Source organism: Hemicordylus capensis, chromosome 1 (genome assembly GCF_027244095.1).
Source record: "Hemicordylus capensis ecotype Gifberg chromosome 1, rHemCap1.1.pri, whole genome shotgun sequence".
NCBI lineage: Eukaryota > Metazoa > Chordata > Lepidosauria > Squamata > Cordylidae > Hemicordylus > Hemicordylus capensis.
Window position 1 is genome coordinate 113432194 of NC_069657.1, and position 21223 is coordinate 113453416.

At 44.4% G+C, this 21223-nt stretch overlaps 1 protein-coding gene across 2 annotated transcripts in view; it reads left to right on the plus strand.

Moving 5' to 3' along the window:
* SPON1 (spondin 1) overlaps nucleotides 1–21223 on the plus strand; it is a 541453-nt gene that overhangs the window by 509182 nt on the left and 11048 nt on the right. Inside the window, exons 9-15 of one of the 2 annotated variants that reach the window (XM_053265111.1) lie at nucleotides 5211–5351; nucleotides 6502–6580; nucleotides 12783–12965; nucleotides 13055–13225; nucleotides 13336–13503; nucleotides 16480–16644; nucleotides 19633–19881. In XM_053265111.1, the coding sequence (XP_053121086.1) occupies nucleotides 5211–5351; nucleotides 6502–6580; nucleotides 12783–12965; nucleotides 13055–13225; nucleotides 13336–13503; nucleotides 16480–16644; nucleotides 19633–19881 (1156 nt within the window). Of the gene's footprint in view, nucleotides 1–5210; nucleotides 5352–6501; nucleotides 6581–12782; nucleotides 12966–13054; nucleotides 13226–13335; nucleotides 13504–16479; nucleotides 16645–19632; nucleotides 19897–21223 lie in introns of both variants that reach the window. The other variant, XM_053265102.1, reaches the window with a different exon arrangement.

Here is a 21223-nt window from a genome sequence, read left to right on the forward strand (position 1 = left end):
AATGAACATTTGAAGCTGTTCCATAGTACCAAGGCAGTTTTATTTTATTTTTATTTATTTTTTTACATACTCCAAGGAGCCCAGAGCGGTGTACTACATACTTAGGTTTCTCCTCACAACAACCCTGTGAAGTAGGTTAGGCTGAGAGAAGTGAATGGCCCAGAGTCACCCAGCTAGTATCATGACTGAATGGGGATTTGAACTCGGGTCTCCCCGGTCCTAGTCCAGCACTCTAACCAATGCACCACACTGGCTCATTGGTCTACCTTGCTATCTCAAATGACCTGTGGTCACTGTTCCATGGGGAGGGAGTGTTTTTATTGAAAGATTGCTTGAATCCACAAATGGGTTGTGCTGCTGTGCTAGTGCCACAGGGACAGGCTCACACCTGATGCAAAATTCTCAAATAACTGTGCCAAAAAATTAAGTGTTGTTGTTGTTCATCATTCTCTTCACTCTTTCAACTTGTTTATGTGGGGCTTCAGGGGCAAAACTGTGGGTTGGGTGGCAGTGCCCCAAAGGTGGTGCACCCAGATTCCAAATAGGGCAAAGGGCTGATTTCTTAGGAATTTTTGAGGTTTACACATTTTTAAGATTTTTTTTTCCCATAGGGAATAATGGAGATTTAAGCAGCCCCATAACTCCACCTGGGGGGCACTGGGATGGCCTGAAGCGAGTGGTGGTGTAGTGCACAGAGGGTGCCAACCACCCCACTGGATTGCTAACCCATTGGGGTACTGGGCTTTGTTGTCAGTCAGTCAGTCTTTATTAATACAGCCAATGGCCAGAATTACAAAAATAAAATCATTTAGAATTAACAACTTCATTCCGAATAACACCACAAATATAACAGAATTTAGCAACATTGAGTAAGTTCTCCTCTTTACAATCCTTTAAAATTAAATTTAAATAATCAGTTTCAGTTAATCCTGGAAACAGAATAAGTTGAGGTGAAATGTATTTCTTCCTAATATCACTGTAAAATTGGCAATACAAAAGAACATGAGCCGCCGTCTCAACTTCTCCCGATCCACACGGACAAACACGGCAATGATAAGGATATTTTGGAATCTCCCCTGCAGCACAGCTGTATTCAAGGCGTTACAACGGGCCAAAGTTAAAGCCCTACGAAATTTAGGTACTGTAAGAAGAGATACATATCTGGCTGGGGAATAGCTTACAGTTTCGACATTCAGGAAAACACCCCTAGGAATTAAACTCCTGTCAATCTGAGATTACATATCGAGAATCCTTTCCTTAAGTCTGCCCCTAGCCTCCTCATAAGGCAAACTAAGGATGGCTGCAGGTGAAAATCCATAGTACTGCAATCTCGCTTCAATAGCTTCCAACCAGGCTGAGCGATAAGAATCTTGAAAAATCAATGAGACAATACCAATAGGCCTAAACATCAATTTGAGCCAATAGCTCAAAATGAAAAGCCATGCCCAGGCTTCAACTTTAATCAATCCTGCCTCAAGGCGCAGCACTACTCTGGGCACACAGCCAGGTACTTGAAAGATGTTTTTCAGAAAGGTTGATTGTATTGCCTCAACTTTCTCGAAATTGGAGTATAGCCCCAACTGAACACCATACAGTAGTTGAGCCCTTACCTTTGCATTAAATAGTTTGATGGCTGCTGGGACATACTGAGCACCTCTAGAGCTTTGTTGTTTCTGAGGTGTTGAGTTTAGATTCTCTAGTAGCAAATGAGATTTTTAATGAAAAACCATGAATCCACTCTCATATGCTACTAGAGAATCTACTCTTAGAACACCTCTAGAACAACAAAACCCTGTACTTCATGGGTTGGCAACCCATGTGATTGGTTGGCATCCTATGTGCACTACATGCTATACTTTTCCTGAAACCTCCATCATACCCTATGGGGAAAATCTGAAAGACACACAAACTTCAAAAATTCACCAAAAATCAGCAGCTTGCCCAATTCCTTTGAATTTTTTGTGGTAGCTTCCACTCATTGGGCACTATAAGCCCCACCACTCTTTTGACCATGTGACCTATTTTTTTAATCTGAATTAATTTGGATTCAGATTCGGATTAATTCGGATACAAAACAAAACTGGGGCGATTCGGAAGGCTTAATTTCGGACAAAATAGAGTCCTGGGCCATTTTGATTTATTGCATCTGTAATCTACCAAGACATATACAGCCTACTAGCCATGAATAAATCTCTGATAGTGCTGCCTGCCTGGGACTCTACAAACAAAGGGTTGTCAAGTAACTGGTCTATCATCTTACCAGCTTGTTAGATGTTACAAGTTATGCTGGCCTAATGGCACAGCAGGGAAATGACTTGACTAGCAAGCCAGAGGTTTCCAGTTCAAATCCCTACTGGTACACCTATATCGGGCAGCAGCAATATAGGAAGATGCTGAAAGGCATCATCTCATACTGCATGGAAAAAGGCAATGATAAACCCCTCCTATATTCTATCAAAGACAACCACAGGGCTCTGTGGTCTCCAGAAGTCGACACGACTCGATGGCACAACTTTAACTTTAATGTAGGTTAAGAAAATCAAAAGCATGATTGTCATGATTAAGAATTTGGAAGCCCAGAAGTGTAGCCTAGGTTTACGACTCCCCAAATGATCTGAGATGCCTAATGGACAAAAGGTCCCAGTTTTTCACACTGAACTAGACTTTTAAAAAATCTAATTTTGTCTAACCAGTCATACAATCCCTATTCATTTCTCAGGAGTGTGTGTAGGTACCTTGCTCAGTAGGTTGTGTCTTGAATTAAAAAGTGGGGATTAAGTTCCCAGCTAACATTGATGTAGAAGTCAGTGATTAAAATAGGTCTGAAATCCCTTCTGCCTTTGTATTTTAATGAAGTTGTTATGCTGGTGTATTCTAAACGTTAATGCATCATGTTTTTATTGCTGACTTTTTCAATAGCCACAAAGAAAAGGCAAATGCCTCAGATGTGGGGAGCTGAAGTTGGGGTGGCAAATGAAAGCTCTCGCCATTCCATTTGAACTTTCCCTTTTATGTATCAAAGTGGAAGGTAGAACAAGCAAGCAAGATTAAAAAAAATATGCACAGTGCAAGAACTTGCTTTCGTCTTTAGATCAGTCAACCTGAAGTCATTGTGTAAACTGGAAATGATTTATGAGTCCTGGCAGATGGAGTTCATGGACACTAGCTAGGAGTCAACACAAAGTCTGCTGTGATATTCAATTTTTATATTAAATATTTACTTTCCTGAATATGTATGAGAGCGGTTAATGAGAAATGCGCAAGTGTAGAGGAAACGAAGATTTGAATAGACCAGGATGTTTGTTTTCTGGCTACATTGCTATTTTTGAGCAAGGTGCCAGTATCACAAACTTGAAACAATTGAATGCAGCAGCATTTGTTGGGAAGTAAGGAAGAATTCTTTATTTTATTTTATTATTTTATTTATTAAATTCATACCCCGCCCAAACTTACGTCTCTGGGCAGCCAACAACATATAAAACACACATAAAAGTTAAAACAGTTCAACATATAACACACATAAAAGTTAAAACAATACAATAATTTAAAACCCATAAAATTAACAAGCAATATTTTTAAATTAAAAACCTGAGAAGGCTTGGGTAAAAAAAAGGGTTTTCAAATTTAAAAAAAAAAATAAATTTTTTTTTTAAATAGCCAGAGATGGGGATGTTTATCCAAAATGTTGATTTAGCATGTTGATCCAAAATGTATTTATGTTTAAAGCTTACAGTAGACGGTATCGTAGTACAGACATGCAGCAAAGATAAATGGAATAGCTTTGCAACCCCTGAGCAGAGGCTTTTTAATGCTCCATCTTTGGTTATATCTGTAGGTTCTTTAGTTTTTAGTTTTTATAACTCTCAATTTTTAGCTTTTAAAATAACTTTTAATTTGAAACTTAATACTGACTGTGGTTTTTACCTTGACTTTTAACTTGTTTACTTAATATTGTTAATTTGATTATTTTTATTTTACATTGTTAACTATTTTATTGTTGTGAGCCACCCCAAGCAGTAGTGTACTGGAGGGGCGGGGTATAAACATTTTAAATAAAATAATACATAAAATAAAATAATTCTGCTCTGCTTTCTCATTGAGCTTGTAACTATTAGTATATTGACTCCTCAGCAATTGTCTTTGTATCATGAGTAAGGAATATAATCAAGACAAAAGGTTGCTTCCTCTGAACATAGGGTCTTGTGAATGAGGTGTGAAATGGGCATCAGACTCTACGCATTCTTTTTTATTAACATTTTTTCTTATAATGATTGTCCAAAGCTAGATGATTAAAATCAAACTGGGCGGGGGGATGAGTTTACACACATTTCTACATCAACCATAGCAACTGCAAAGCCTGCTTAATCAAGAGATGCATTATATCACAAACCAACATTAACAATAGTTGTGTGTACCTTCAAAAAAAAAACCCAATTGAAATTGGAATCCCCACCTATAATTAATATGTATATGCTGTAATAGCTTTAAAAATTGCACAAGCTCATGTTTTCCAAGTATCTCTGAAGATAAATAAGATAAAATCTGTAATGAACGGTTATTAATTCAGTGTCGCCTACATTAGCTTTAGACCTCTATTAGTCTCTATTAGACCTCTATTAGTCGATTATCATATGATGTTATAGGTAAGTCACACAAATGTTTATTTGACTCTTGATGGCGAAATTTTATTCTAAAAGCAGATTCATCCCTGTTCTGGTTCTCACTCAGACTCAGGAGAGGAGGAAACTACCCTTTGTTGATTGCCTGATAGGAGAGCTGGGCAGAAGCCATAGCTCAGTGGTAAATCACATGCCTTGCAAGCAGAAGGTTCCAGAAGGTCCTGGTATAGTCAGGTAGGACTGGGAAGGACATCTCTCTCAAATCCCAGCAAGCTGCTGCTATACAGACCTAGTTATAGTGGTATTCTCCATTGTAAAATATTCTCCATTGTTGGTATTCCCCATTGTTAGCCTTCCCTCTGGGGAATGAATCAATATTACTAATAAATTTATCAGTTTGTTCATAGAAAATAGACTGAGTTCAGAATTTGTGGGAAGAAACACTGGAGATGCCCTTTGAAACCTTCCATGGTACTCTTTAATTCTATAGCAGCAATAATAATTGTTGAAGTACTACTATTTGATACAATATTTCTCATCCATTTTCTTTTCTTTTATCTATCTATCTATCTATCTTGTTTTTGACTGAAGTCACCCAACAAACCAACAATACCTCAAGAGAAGATAAGGCCTCTCACAAGCTTAGATCATCCCCAGAGTCCATTTTATGACCCAGAAGGAGGCTCCATTAAATCGGTAGCCAGAGTTGTCATCGAGAGGATTGCACGGAAGGTACTAAATAGCAATTGAAATGGAATATTGAGTAAACAGTCTGGTCCAAGTAATTTAATGTTATAAGAATAGCCAGTATGTGTAGCTCAGTTGACATTTATTGGAGTTTTCAAAGGAAACATAAAAAGCATCATAGAGGAGAATCAAAAAGAAGTTGATGCATTTGGGGCTGCAACAAACTTTAGCAGAGCACACTCCCTACTCAATGTGAGTTCCACTACCCTCTCACTTCTAATCACAGCCTTAATAGTGTCCTAATGGACTTCTGGGAGAGGCCCTGTGTCTAGTAATTGACTGGGACATATTTTTCTTGAAAAAGCTGACCCACCAGGGGCTAGCAGCATTGGGTATGTTTGAAAAGGTGCTTTATGGGGTCTGCTTTCCAGTTGTTATTTACATAGATTAATCAAAGCCTTACTAGATCTTGCAAGGCATGCATGGTGGCTGCTGCTGACCCACATCTTCAATACATTGTAACATCAAGTAAAAGAGATGACATCACAGTTAGCATTTCCCCACCTTACACAGAAGCTTACATGCTGGGTAGTGAGCCATGCATCCAAGAGGAATGCAGGTTTGCTGATTCTGCAGCACTCACTCACCAACCTGTCTGTGCTCCTAGTGACAGTGGGAGAGGCTCTGTGCAAATGAAACTGTGTGCCATTTGCTGCTACAACTGACTTCCACCATTCCTATGGTGGCATGGAGCCTCTCCCATCATAACTAGGAGCACAGATGGACTGGTGAGTGTCACAAAAACAGCAGCCCCTGCATACCTCTTGGATGTGGGGCTCACTGCACAGTATGCAAGCCAACATTTCCATTTTCAGTTAGCAGCACTTGCCTTTTAAAAACTCTTCTTTTTCCTTGTGGCTTGCCATTTTGTACACTCATATTTGTACACTTTTGGAGAGAAGCATCCCTCAGCATCTCTCATAAACCTAAGCACCTTTGAGCCCTTAGCTTCCTAGAACCTGTTGTGGGACATAAGCTTTAAAGGGCCTTATGAATACCACAGGCCTTCTAGAACTGAGAGCCCACAAGCACAGATCTTGTTTGTTTAGTTTCTGGCAACTGATTTTCCATCCCAGTGCACGCAGCTATGTTATTTTCTCTGCCAATTTAAGCCTTTGCAAATGTTTCTTTGCAGGGGGAACAGTGCAATATTGTTCCTGATAATGTTGATGACATTGTCGCAGATCTTGCCGCGGAAGCTCCGGAAGATGAAGGTACTTTTCAATTATGTTCTTCTTGTGCGAGTTTGTGTTTTGCTTCATCCTCCAGTGCTGCTGCTCTATATTTCATGCCTTACGCATTATTAAGACAGTATTAAAAAAAAAAAAAACCAGGAGGGGAAAAACAATTTGCTTAGCCATTTGTGGTTGGAGCCAGCATCATTACTTAATAAACACCCACAGTGATGGTGTCAGCAGGCAGAATTTCTTGGAATTGAAAGCAGCACTATACTAATTTAGAAGAAGGCTAATCCCACTGACTTTATTATCCTGCACTGGGTTGGTCTTCATCAGGCCACACTATTATTTTCCTCATCTAACTGCTCTTCTTTATTAATGATTGTGTTTGTCTATAAGGACAGGCTGCCCTTGTAAGCTTATATGTAGAATTCCAATGAGAGGAGGGAAGGTTCTGCCAGTGCATATGCTCTCTAGTATCTTAAATTGGCCTTTTAGAGATGATGAAATGGATTTTCAAAAGCAAAAGAGGCTCTCTCTGCCGGTCTAGCTCTGAATACAAGACGGAGGGAGAGTTAACTGCCTCCATGCCATCCATGCCCTTTTCTACTTTTGCCTAGGATGCAGATTTTTTTTCAGGTTTGTTTTCTTCAGTAATGTTCTCAAAATGAACGTTGAGGTGTGATTGTGTGATCCTAGAACATTCGGCTTGAAGAACGACAACTTCATACTCAAGCAGCAAGTTGCAGACACCTGTCTGCTAAGTGACCCTGGTTGATTCACCCAGCAGTGGGGGAGGCAGTTGTCACTTGTTGAAGCTGCCTCCCCTTAAGCATAGTCTTACTTGCACTCCAGTTATATGTTTCAGTTGTTTCTCCCATTGCAGATCTTATGTGTGAATAAAGTGTGGCCCAGGTTTAAACCCATCATGCATCTCATCTTTCAAGCATTTATCCACACTATGGCTTAGAAGACTGGGGAAAGTATATGCCATTATTGCCTCCTTAGCACAAGTTCTCTGTCTTTTAACATAAAGTGTGCTGCTAGCTTGTCCTGAAATATTTGAAGTGTGGGGCAGCAATAGAGGAAAGGGCTATCAAAAACTAAACTAAACAGGATGCTCTTATACTCTTCTATACTGGAAGGTGTTCAGGCTTGTGGAATAGTCACTAAGAGTGCCTCTCAATGCAGGGTTCTTTCTGTCCACAAAGTAGTCAACTGACATTCAGAAAGGATCAGCAATGCAACTCTCTTGCTCAATCAACCAGGAAAACTCCACTTTAAAAAACATGTTTACATGCTGCACCAGACAACAGAGGAACTGTTTGGAGATCCTTCTGACACTAACCCTATGATACAGGGAGAGTCCATAGCTCAGTGGTAGCACACATGCTTTGCATGTTGAAGGTTCCAGGTTCAGTCTTGCTAAAGGATCCCAACGAGTAGGTGTGGATAAGGTATTGTATTCACCTACCTGGTCCAAGAGTGGGGGGCTTTGTTCATAGATATGCTCCAGAGTGCTGGCTAAACACTCCGACTATACTTTTGGGTTAATGTGGGGAAATTAGCTTGACTGTGGGGAGCAGTCTATTACAGTATTAATTTGAGCAGAGTTTTGGTCTTGGAAATAATGAGGAAACATAAATGCAGTACAACAGATTTATTTGGGAATAAATTGGGGTACGGGAAAGTAAAGCTTGGTTAGGCAGGCAATAAAATTTATTTTATTTTTATTTTATTTTTGCATTTATATACCGCCTTTCGTTAAAAAGATAACCCCAAGGCGGTTTACAAAAGTTAAAAACATACAATAAAAAGACAATAAAAATATCATGTTAAAAATATAAAAACATAAAAACAGGCATAAAAACAATACAACAAATAAAAACACAAAGAAGCTGCAGTAGAAAACGATCATGTAAAAGCCTGGGTAAAAAGCCAAGTCTTTAAAAGCTTTCTAAAAGCCGTGATGGAGTCCGAGGAACGAATGGCCACTGGGAGAGCATTCCAGAGTCTGGGGGCAGCAACAGAGAAGGCCCTGTCCCGAGTGCACGACAGCCGGGCCTCCCTCATTGTCGGCACCCGGAGCAGGGTCCCCTCAGATGTCCTTGTCAAGCGGGCAGCAACCCGTGGGAGCAGGCGGTCCCTCAGATACCCCGGGCCCAAACCGTTTAGGGCTTTAAAGGTCAAAACCAGCACCTTGAATTGGACCCGGAAACGAACCGGCAGCCAGTGCAGCTCTTTCAAAATGGGGGTGATATGTTCCCAACGGGCAGCTCCGGATAAAACCCTAGCTGCCGCGTTTTGCACTAGCTGCAGTTTCCGGATATTCTTCAAGGGCAGCCCCACATAGAGCGCGTTACAGTAATCCAGCCGCGACGTGACTAAGGCGTGGGTAACCGTGGCCAGATCTGCCTTCTCGAGAAAGGGACGCAGCTGGCGCACCAGCCGAAGCCGTGCAAAGGCACCCCTGGCCACCGCCTCCACCTGAGCTTCCAAAAGCAGAGCCGGGTCCAGTAGTACCCCCAAGCTGCGTACTTGCTCCTTCAAGGGGAGTGCAACCCCATCCAGAACCGGTAAAATCTCCTCATCCCGATTGGCTCTCCTACTGACCAACAATACCTCCGTCTTATCCGGATTCAATTTCAGTTTGTTAGCCCACATCCAACCCATCACGGCCTCCAGCCCCCGATTCAGGACATCCACCGCCTCCCTAGGATCAGATGACAAGGAGAGATAGAGCTGAGTGTCATCCGCATATTGCTGACAACTCAGTCCAAATCTCCGGATGACCTCTCCCAGCGGCTTCATGTAGATGTTAAACAGCATGGGGGACAAGACCGATCCCTGCGGGACCCCACAGGCCAACGGCCACGGGGCCGAGCAGTAGTCCCCCAGCACCACCTTCTGAACCCTCCCCTCAAGAAAGGACCGAAACCACTGCAACGCAGTGCCTCCGATTCCCATACTCGAGAGGCGGCCCAGAAGGATACCATGGTCGATGGTATCGAACGCCGCCGAGAGGTCCAGCAGAACCAACAGGGACGCACTCCCCCTGTCTAGTTCCCGGCGTAGGTCATCCACTAGGGCGACCAAGGCAGTCTCAGTCCCATACCCGGAGCGGAAGCCAGATTGAAAAGGGTCCAGATAATCCGTATAATCCAAGACCCTCCGCAGCTGGGACGCCACCACACGCTCCATCACCTTGCCCAAAAAGGGGAGGTTAGACACAGGTCTATAGTTGTCCAGGCTGGAGGGATCAAGGGAGGGCTTTTTTAATAGAGGTCTTACCACCACCTCCTTAAGGCACGATGGCATCCTGCCCTCCCTTAATGAAGCATTAACGATCACCTCCAGCCATCTACCTGTCCCCTCCCTGGCAACTTTTATTAGCCATGAAGGGCAAGGGTCAAGAGCGCACGAAGTCGCCCGCACACTGCCCAGGATCTTGTCCACATCCTCAGGCCGCACCAACTGAAAAGAATCCAACACAACGGGACCAGATGGTACCAAAGGCACGTCTGCCGGAACTGCCAAAACTCTGGAGTCCAGGTCAGCACGGATGCAAGCGACTTTATCTGCAAAGCGACAGGCAAACCGATCACAAAGAGCTGTAGATGGCTCCTCCCCCATTGTCTGGGGGGATGTGTGGAGCAAGGTTTTCACCACACGAAACAGCTCTGTTTGTCTGCACTGAGCAGACGCAATGGAGGCGGAGAAAAAGCATTTCTTCGCCGCGCCCACCGCCACGGCATAGTCCCTAAAATGGGCTCTAGCCCGTGTTCGGTCGGATTCGTGACGACTCTTCCTCCAGCGTCGCTCCAGCCGTCGCCCGAGTTGCTTCATCGCCCTAAGCTCCGAGGAAAACCAAGGAGCGGAACGGGCTCCACCAAGCCGGAGAGGGCGCTTGGGGGCAACCGTGTCAACAGCCCGGGCCATCTCTCCATTCCAGAGATCAACCAAGGCCTCGACAGGGTCACCAGCTCTGGACACTGGAAACTCCCCGAGGGCCGTCTGAAATCCAAGCGGATCCATAAGCCTCCGGGGGCGGACCATCTTAATCGGCCCACCACCCCTGCAGAGGGTAGACGGAGCAGTCAAACTAAACCCCACCAGGTGATGATCTGTCCATGACAAGGGAGTGGTCTCAAAATCTTAATTAACAGTCTTAACAAGAATCTCACTAAGAGGAATTTTAGCATAAGGTCCAAATTGTAAATAAATCAGCTTAAGGCTTGTCATAGAAAGAGCTTGAATGCAGAAATTGCGAGGAAAGGAAAAGGGGGTGAGGAGATTTGGAGGGGCAGGAAGGTAGTATTACCGATCCTGATCCGGTGGTGCATCTGGTGCATTTGTAGATGGGCAGCCAAGCAGGTCTGCTCACAGGGAGCAAGCAGCAGAAAAGCAGAAGAAAGAAAGGGAAGTGGCGAAGAGCTACTACTTGCAAACTTGAGAACCAGCAGGGTAAAGGTCCACACAGATTCTGATTTGGAGGCCATGTGGCTGGGCCAGGAAAAGGGATGTGCTCGAAACATTTTGGTACCTCTGTTTCCAGGTGCAGAATTGCTTTGAGCTGCTCCAGCTGAATTGTTTCAGCTAGGGGCAAATGGGCACTTTAAAGAAAGGGAGGCAGGTCTTTCCTTGCTGTTTGTATTTAGCAGCCGGGCCCAGATGCATTTGCTTAGAAACAGGAAGTTCCTTGTTCCCAGCAGGAAATGACATCTGAGCATGTGTGGACACCATCTTGAGTGGTCCATTCTGACCACTAAATACAAACAGCACTGCTCTGGGGTGGCAGGAGACAGCTAAGGTGTAACAGAGGATCAGGTAAGACCCGCCTTCCACCCTTTAAATTGCCCACTCTCTGCTTCCCTGAATGTGCATGAAACACTTCATGCACATCCCTAGCCAGTAGTACTTATAAACCAAAACATGTTCTGAGGCAAAACATAAGTCAAAAGGAGAGCTGGTCTTGTGGTAGCAAGCATGACTACCTTAGCTAAGCAGGGTCTGCTCTGGTTGCATATGAAAGGGAGACTTGATGTGTGAGCACTGTAAGATATCCCTTTGGGGATTGGGAAGAGCATCTAGGTTCCAAGTTCCTTCTCTGGCATCTCCAAGATAGGGCTGAGAGAGATTCCTGCCTGCAACCTTGGAGGAGCCACTGCCAGTCTGTGTAGACAATAGTGAGCTAGATGGACCAGTGGTCTGACTCAGCATATGGCAGTTTCCTATGTTCCCTCGCTGGGGGGGCAGGGGGGGGGCTGAAACTTGTGCTGAACAATGAAAGTCATGGTTGTATGAACTAGTCAACTTGGATGTAAACCCACTGAATGGCTTGGGTGAAGTGTGTGTAAAGCTTGAGTGGTTGTACTCAAAGCTTTCTTGGGTAGGAGATGTCTCTCCAGGTGCAAGATAAATTTCCTAAGTTTTAACAAGTTTACTTCCTTCTAGTCATGGCCTGCTCATTAGCTCTTGACAGTAAAGTGGGGAGTTGCTGCACTTATCTGAGTTACTGTGGAGATGATTAGCTCATGCTATCTCTCTTGCGAAAGGGAGTTGCTACTTCCATAGAGTATTTTTGACTGGGGGGGGGGGGGCTACTTTGCCAGCTTCCTTCTCTCTGACAGAGAGACAAAGAGAGGTTTGGGGGAAGGCTCCCTTCCATTCAGTCTCCATTATTATTATGACCTCGGGGTAGCATTGCCCTATGTTTTTGCTTATGCTAAGTGACCAATTGCAAGTCTTGCCAGACATGGGCATATGCAGAGTTTGTGATCCCATGAACTGAAGTATCCAAAATGGAAGCTGCAGTCCCTCAGTTCCAAGCATATGGTGGGGTGTTGTCTGCTACTCCAAAAGAAAGCTGTTTTGGCAATAGGGTAGCCTGACTGGGTAATGTTGATGGGACTGGGTAATGGCTGGTAATGTTGAGTTGAACATTTGCATGTGTGCATGAACAAAAGTGTGAGAAGCCAGAGTGAAACACTAAGTGAGCACCTTTATGCATAAAGGAGCATGTGGGGATGCAGAGCATGTGGGGATGCAGAGCACAAATATGTGCACAGCCGAAGGGATCATAGATATAGAGAGTAACCTGTCTGAGACTTTTGATAGGTTTCTATTTGTCTTTCATTTATATTGGTGGTAGAGGCCATCATAATACCCCGTGGCAACAAATTCCACAGGTTAATTATGTGTCATGCAAAGAGTATCCCCCCACCTTGTTTTTTTAAAGATGACACTCCAGAAACCTGCATCTATTCAAACTGGTCTCCATGGTCAGCCTGTAGCTCTTCCACATGTGAAAAGGGCAAGCGGATGAGACAAAGAATGCTGAAAGCTCAGCTGGACCTCAGTGTGCCTTGTCCAGAAACTCAAGATTTTCAGCCATGTATGGGCCCAGGCTGTAGTGACGAAGGTAGGTGGGAGGCAAAGGGAAACAGGGGCAAGGCATGCATTTTTTGGTACCTCGGTGGGATTTATGGGAAATTGTCTTGGGTATTTTAGATGGCTCCACATGCATGATGTCCGAGTGGATAACATGGTCCCCATGTAGTGTGTCCTGTGGCATGGGAATGCGTTCAAGGGAAAGATACGTGAAGCAGTTCCCTGAAGACGGCTCTCTGTGCAAAATGCCTACCGAAGAAACAGAGAAATGTATTGTGAATGAGGAGTGCTGTAAGTATTCCATTCAGCCCTGCAAAAGTTAATTGGTATAAAAGCATTATGTGAACCTTCTCTTACACACATGCCATTAGACTGATCTCCTGCCTTTATATTGCAAATAGCTCCTAGCAGCTGCCTGGTGACAGAATGGGGGGAATGGGATGAATGCAGTGCCAGCTGTGGGATGGGAATGAAGAAACGGCACCGCATGATAAAGATGACCCCAGCAGATGGATCCATGTGCAAAGCAGAAACCACAGAAGCAGAGAAATGCATGATGCCTGAATGCCGTAAGTATCTGTGATCCAGATACAGTATGAAGGCGTGACACGTTTTCCCTTTAATGTATTGCTCAAGTACAGCCAATTAGTATTGACATATCCTGGACACTGTACTTCTTTCAGATACATAGAAAATACATAACATGATTTTTTCTCTTATTTCTGCATGTAGAGTATCAGAAGGTTTCCTTTACACACAACTTGAGCTTTAACATAGCCCATTCAAACATACAAGCAAAGAACTGTAAAAATGTATCTATCCCAGAGGTCTATGAGCCCTTTCTCACAATCCCATGAGTAGGCATCAGGGTGGGCGGCAGGAAAGGCTGCAGCAGCTTACCTTCCGCACAGACCATCCAGAAGAGTTACTGGGCTCATGGAGCATGCACTCAAACAAGCCACTGCTGCCCCAGACAGCACAGAGGTTCGGGGGCTGGGATGCATTGTCCTGGCCCCTGGAAACCCCACAGTGTGCTGCACAAGTGCATGGTGCGTTGTGGGGATCCCCCAGCGATGGCCAGGAGCCCACTCCTGCATCAGTGCCAGCTGGGAGCAGCCAAGAAGTTAGCCCGGGTTAAGGGCACACTCATGCACTTAACCTCAGCTAACCGGTGGGCTCCCTAGGTGGGTTTGCTGCCGAGGCACCACAGGGAGCCACGCAGCTCCTGGCAGTTCTCACAGGCAGCTGCCCTAGCCCTGTCTTGACTGAGAAGCAGCCAAGACCAATATCTCAAAAAAATATATATATATTAAAAAATCCAAGACCAATATCTTAAAAAAAAGAAGAAGATGATGTTGCTGTTCAGGGCATGGAACTGACATAAAGGTCTTGGCCTTATTAGGATCTGCCGAAGGCCTGCCAATGGAAGAGCCTTGGCATTGCCCAGACTTAGTGTTGTGCTGAGAGTTTGAGGTTTGAGTTTAAGTGTAAAAGGTGCTTTGAGGAGGGGCAAAAAAACCCTAATTTCTGCTATTCCATATATTCTATTTTGCCTATTTGCAGTCTTTGTTTCCCGAATCTAATGAGGCTTTGGCTTTAAAAACAAAACAAAACTTGGAAGGCCTTCTTCACTTCCCAAACAATCAAAGGTCACGTAGTAAACATGATGATGTTACAGAGTCATGTAGCCAATCAAATTTGCCCTGATCTCAGTTTGGGATCTACTACGGGCTGCTTTGCACAATATGGCCTCCAAACATGAATCAACTGGGAGCTCCATACAGCATATACCTATATCAAACACAAGTTACCAAATATATGCTTTCAGTATATGCCAACAGTAGAGGCACAAGCTAAAAATGTCACAAAGAATCTAGTATCTCCCAAACCTCTCCTGTTACTAAATTTTCCTACAGTATATTATTCTGTCCAGTGAACCTTTGCAAGTTATAAAATCACCCATAGATCAATCTAATGTAAGGTCTCCAAGGAAAGATTTCAGGACTTGTAAATACAATAAACAGCACCATTGGGCAAATGGTGGATTGGCCACCTTCGTGCCATAAAAATCAACCATGAGTGCAGGCAGCTGTGTGCCACCCAGTCACTCCACACTCATATTTTTTGCTTTTACACATCATGAAATCAGCCACAAGAGACCCTCATGGTGTGGACTGATTCAGAACAGACTTTATGATATGTGAAAGTACCATTTGTCTCTCACTCCTTTCTCTGACAGACAATGTCAATTTCCCTTCTGATTTTGTTCACTCCCTCTCTCATCTCATTTACTCCCAAGCTCTTCCTGTCTTTCTCTCTGGGTGTTTTTAATTTCCCTCCTCCCAGATGCTGACCTGGCACACATTCCATCTCACTCCAAGAATAGCTGCAGCTGTCATTTCTTAGCATGGCAGAAAACTCTCATGGACAACAGCATTCTTGATCTGGCTTAACTGCACACCAATTCTACTTTTATGCAACATATACCATTCCAAGAGACCACAGTCCTGCTGTACTCAATGGTAGAACCTTCTTAATAGGATTCCTGCTCCTATCATTTTTGGAACTTCATGAAACTACTTGCCCATCTATCAGAATTTCCAGATCAGGCATGTTCACTGGTCTGAGCAATGAAGAGACCTGCTGTAGCTCTTTGCAGACTCACCTTCACCTGCCTTCCTCTACCATTAACGCCTCATTCCACACTTGACTGTGTAGGAAGAAGGTCTGACAATCATACTCACAAACCTTTTGTGGGGGTAATAGATGCTGCTCTTGATCTGCCTCTCTAATACCAGTGCAGGATTCCTACATGTACGCGTATTGCTCTTGTAAAGTACAGTATGAAAAACAGCACCAAGCATTTCAGTAACACGTTGGAATGATTTGAGGAAGGAAGTTTTGTAAGGATTGCAGGGAAAGGGGAAGCAGCTTAGTAGCCTGGCCCAGTCCCCTGGTGGAAAAGAATTGAGAAGTCACAGGAGCCTGGTTACTTGTACTGAAGGACATGGAGGTGATGGATAAGAGAGAAATAAGCTCTCCATCACTCTGTCTATGTACCTCATGCTACTACACTTATTGCCCTGTTCTTCTGTTTATGGAGTATCAGAGTAGACTACAAATCCCAGGAACCCTCATGCCATTCCCAGAATTCCATGGGGAAAGTATTAAAAAGGGTTCTCTTAAAAGTTAAGTCACAGAAGGTGGCTGATTGATTGCTTCCTCACGACAGGGAGAAAAGGGGGAGACTAAATCTTTTCCTCTTTGCTTCTGCCAGTCCAGTGGTTTGAGGGGTTCAACCCAATTTGCTTTGACACCATTTCATTCCCCCACAATGGCACTTCACTTTGGGCCAAAGGGATCAAAGCAGGCCAAAACTGAACAGGTCCCTGCAACTTCACACAGCCCTACAAACCAGGTGCTCTAACACTGAGCTACAGCCTATCACCTGCAAGAATCAACAAGCAACCTCCATCACAGGTTATCAAAAATAAGTTGCTGGCCATGGGTTTTTAAAGCCCCAAACTCTTTTCTTTTCATGCTAGATACCATTCCCTGTATGTTGTCTCCTTGGTCTGAATGGAGTGACTGCAGTGTAACGTGTGGGAAGGGGATGAGGACCCGACAGAGAATGCTGAAATCTTTAGCAGAGCTTGGGGACTGCAATGAGGAGCTGGAACAAGTGGAGAAGTGCATGCTACCAGAGTGCCGTAAGTTTAGACGTCTAGGGTTGACTGTGACCCTCCCCTTCATTCAGTTTATTGTCAAGCCCAAACTGTCTTCATTCTGTTGGGCCTGCTTCTCCTCATCAACAGGGATAATTCATGATTATGTAACTACCAACCACTATTTCTATACTATGACAGAAGTGGTGCCCCTAAAGCCCTTGGGTGGAGGTGTCATGGCCTTTAAGACTTTGGGTATGTCTTTGGAAATAATTTTATTGCTGCTGTGAAATGCTGAAGGTGCTGCCATAGACCATCTGCCTGCAGAATACAAGCCCCATATATATGTTCAGTGCAAAGTGCTACTGGCTCTCAGGGAATAGGTTTTTGCCCTTAAGGTCAAGATAGGTAACCTGGTGATTCTTAGAATGTGCAAACAGGCTTGAACTCGAGCCAGTTTGATATTGAATTGGGTCGGCTCAAGAGCTTGCCCCCAGCTTGCCCTTGACCCAAACCCCTCACCCCAGCTGGACCAGGGGTTTTAATGGAAAAAAAACCAACTCCTTCTCACCACCTCCAGGGTGCACGGCCGCAGGTGGTGGTCTCCAGCAGTTCTCCCTCTCCCTGGTCCCCCCATTCTCCAATTGGCCCAGTTTTCCGGCTGTTTCTGGACCATTCTGGGCCTCTATGAGCTGGCAGGGGCCATTATGGAGGCTGCCATGCATGCACACTGGTCATCTGTGTGACCAAGCATACTGAGCCAGGCATGCCGATTTCATGCACACCCCTAGAGATTCTAGGCCAGTATGGATGATTCCATCCTTGCCCACACAATTAGGAAAGGCCTTTCATATTTAAAGAAGCATTTGGATTGTGTGTAGAGGGGCTATTTGGATAAACTGCGCTCTCAGTGCATCTCCTTCCTAATAATGTGGACAGTAACGATGTCATCTAAATTAGCTCACCGAGAAAGATAGAAAGGTATGTAGATGACAGAGGGAGGCGATAGAGGTTAGGGATGTGCAAAAAATTTCGGGTACAGGGTTCTGTTGTTTCAGAGGTATTCTGAGTGTGGATTCTATGATAGCAAATTAGAGTGGATTCATGGTGTTTCATTGAAAATCTCATTAGCTATCATAGAATCCACACTCAGAATACCTCTGAAACAACAGAACCCTGTACCCCATGGGTTAGAAACCCATGGGGGTGGTTGGCACCCTATGTGCACTACACTACCACTCGCTCTGGGCCACCACAGCACCCCCCAAGTGCAGTTATGGGGCTGCTGAAAGATCCATGTATACCCTATGAGGAAAAACCTTAAAGACGCGTAAACTTTAACAATTCCCCAAAAATCAGCCCTCTGCCGAAATCCTTTGAAAAAATTCAGGTAGCTTCCTTGACCCTACCTGGCACTACCACCAACCCCACACTGCTCTAGGCCACCCCTTTGCCCCCCGCATGAAGCTATACATTTGCAGACACCTCAATGCTTCTCTATGGGGAAAAACCTTAAAGACGCGTAAACTTCAACAATTCCCCCAAAATCAGCCCTCTGCACAATCACTCTGAAATTGGGGTGGTAGCCTCCACCCATTAGGCAATACCACCCCACCCCACTATTTTTGCCCAAATCCCACGCTATGCCCCCGATCTGCCTCAAAGACACTAAAACTTCAAAAATTCCCCCAAAATCAGCCCTTTGCCCAATTCCCCTGAAATTTGGGTGGTAGCCTCCAAGCATTGAGAACTACCACCCCACCCCACTATTTTGCCCCTGGGACCCATTTTTCTTACCTGAATCAATTCAGATTTGGATTTAATCTGAATCCGAACCGAATCAGGGGTGATTCGGGTAGCCCAGATTCGGGCACAGAACAGAACGGGGGTGATTCGGTTCGGGTCCCAAACCAAATCACCGAAAACCCGAATTGCACACCCCTAATAGAGGTGGCCCAGTCCCAAGCGGACAGTTACTAGTAGTGGGTGATTTGATCTTTAGAAATTCTGAGAGATGGAATTATGGGCACATTGAGCTCATGGTGATTTGCCTGCCTGGTACAAAGGTTGCACCAGGCTACTAGCATTTAATGTTAAAAAGGTGAAAGAGCAGCTCAGGGAAAGCTAATAGAGTTGTCTTTCATGTCCTCCTTCAGGAGTGTTAACTTTGACCCTCTAGCTGTTGTTGGAGTACAATTTCTATCATCCCAAGCTATTGGCCACTGTAGCTGTGGGTGATGGGAGTTGTAGTCCAACATCTTACTGAATACTCATCTCCAAATTCTATCCTATCCTCTTTTGTTGATTTGAAGCGTTTACACATTTCTCCCATATGGATGATTAGTTCTTATAATATTCCCTGCATGCAAACAACTCTGAAGAGGTGCCCGAGTTGCCTGAATGATGGAACCCTGGGGTGTGCAGTGCCATTCAGGCCAGCTATATGGGGGGCACAAATGCATTCCCATTCAGGCTAATAGAGAGGCACATTCTAATGGGGGCAGGAGATCAGGAAGCAGATAAAAGAAAAGTGATACTTAATAATACTAATGGAGAAGCCTCTCGCCCTCATGCATCTCTGTGCCTGCAGGAGGGAAGACATTGTGCCTGCTGTTCGAGATGGTACAAAATCATCATTCGGGGTTGGGAAAAGAATGTTCAGATGAGCTTTTCACCTCTGCCATTTTCCATCCTGACCAATAGAAGAGCACAGGATTAGCCCTGCTACACCAAAAACTTGTCCAGTGTCTTGTTTCCCACAGTGCCTCAGGAAGCCCACAAGCAGGATTTTAAACCCAGAAATTAACTGAGAAGACATTATAGATCTGTACATTCAGTAGTCAGGTATACTAGTATTTCGTGATTGTCTGATACAGCTTTTAAATGTGTGCTGCTGCAAAATTTGCTCTGATGACACAAGGAATGTCCATATTTTTAACTGTTACCCTGAAAACAGGGGTGTTGTCATTTCTCTTGAACCTCAGCATTGTTCAGGTGACTATTCAAGCAGTCTTTCTCGTTCTGTCTCTGCAGCTATTGACTGTGAGCTAACAGAGTGGTCCCAGTGGTCAGAATGCAATAAGTCTTGTGGGAAAGGTCATATGATCAGGACAAGAATGATCCAAATGGAACCCCAGTTTGGAGGCGCTCCATGCCCAGAAACTGTACAGCGTAAAAAATGCCGAATAAGGAAATGCTTGAGAAACCCCAATGTTGAGAAAAGGCGCTGGAAAGAGCCTCGTGAGAAGAGGAGAAGTGAACAAGTAAAAGAAGATGTTGATGGTGAGCAATTCCCAGGTATGTGTAGGGCACATTGCTGAGAGCAATCGTACCATCACAGCCTTGGCATGAAAGAGGAACAAGCCGACATGTGCAACACAAGATCACAATACTGTTTTATTGTTTTCCCTGAGGCAGTGATACCACCTGGGGAATACTGTGATGTTAAAGGTTTTTAATACATTCGGCTTGCTTTTTGGTTGAAAAAATAAGCTGCCTTATCTCTTATTTCAGAATGCCTTATCTCCAACTCAGAATGTTCATCGGACTGATTCAGACACTCTAAACTGGAAATGGAAGCTTATCTTCTTGCCTCACACATGAAGAAGGAAGAAAGGGAAAGGGAACATGGAGGGTACAAACCTAAGGCTTGTACTTCCATGTGCATTAATTTAAAAATATTTTTTCACACATATACATTTTCACATATCACACACACACACTTATATCTTGATGGCACTTATTCAATCAATCAATATATCAATCACATTTCACTGCTCCATATTAAAATCTCTGGGCAGTTTACAATACTAAATCATGGTCTGACATTACAACTGAAGCTGTCCATTGTGATGAATGCTGTGGTTGAGATCCATGAGCCACAGACAGACACATTCAGCTTTTAATTTAAATGAATAGGCCTATGCAAAGATTTCTTTGGAGTGCCAAAGCAGTTGCACCTTACCCAGGACCCACACAGCAGCAGCCACTCCCCACTTACCTCCATGCAGGGCAGTCCATGGGCAGCACCAAGGGAATGAAGCTACAGGAAGCTCTGGGAACATTGTAGAACCTGTGCATGGCACACTGGAAAATGTAGTGTCTCCCCAGCACTTTCCTCATGCTACTACTTCCTCCATAGAGCTCTTATAAGGGGCTTAGACAAATCCATGGAGGATAGGTCTATCAATGGCTACTAGTCTAGTGGCTATGGGCTGCCTCCAGCCTCGATGACTCTCAATACTAGTTGCAGGGGAGCAACAGCAGGAGCGAGGGCATGCACATACCTCCTGGCTGTGGGCTCCCCAGAAACATCTGGTGGGCCACTGTGTGAAACAGGATGCTGGACTAGATAGGCCTTGGGCCTGATCCAGCAGAGCTGTTCTTACGTTCTTAACCCCAATCTTAGAGTTGATAACTCCAACATTCCAAATAACGAGGGTTCTACCGGCCTGTCTGCATGTTATCTGCAGCTTTGCTCTCTTTAACAGCCTTCCCCTGGTGCTGTGTACAGAGTGGCCACCTCTTCAGGGGGCTAGAGTCAAGTTGCAGACAATTGCAGGGTCAAGCTGCAGACAACCCCTGCTTACTTGGCAAAGAGACACCTTTTAACATGGTGATTCTC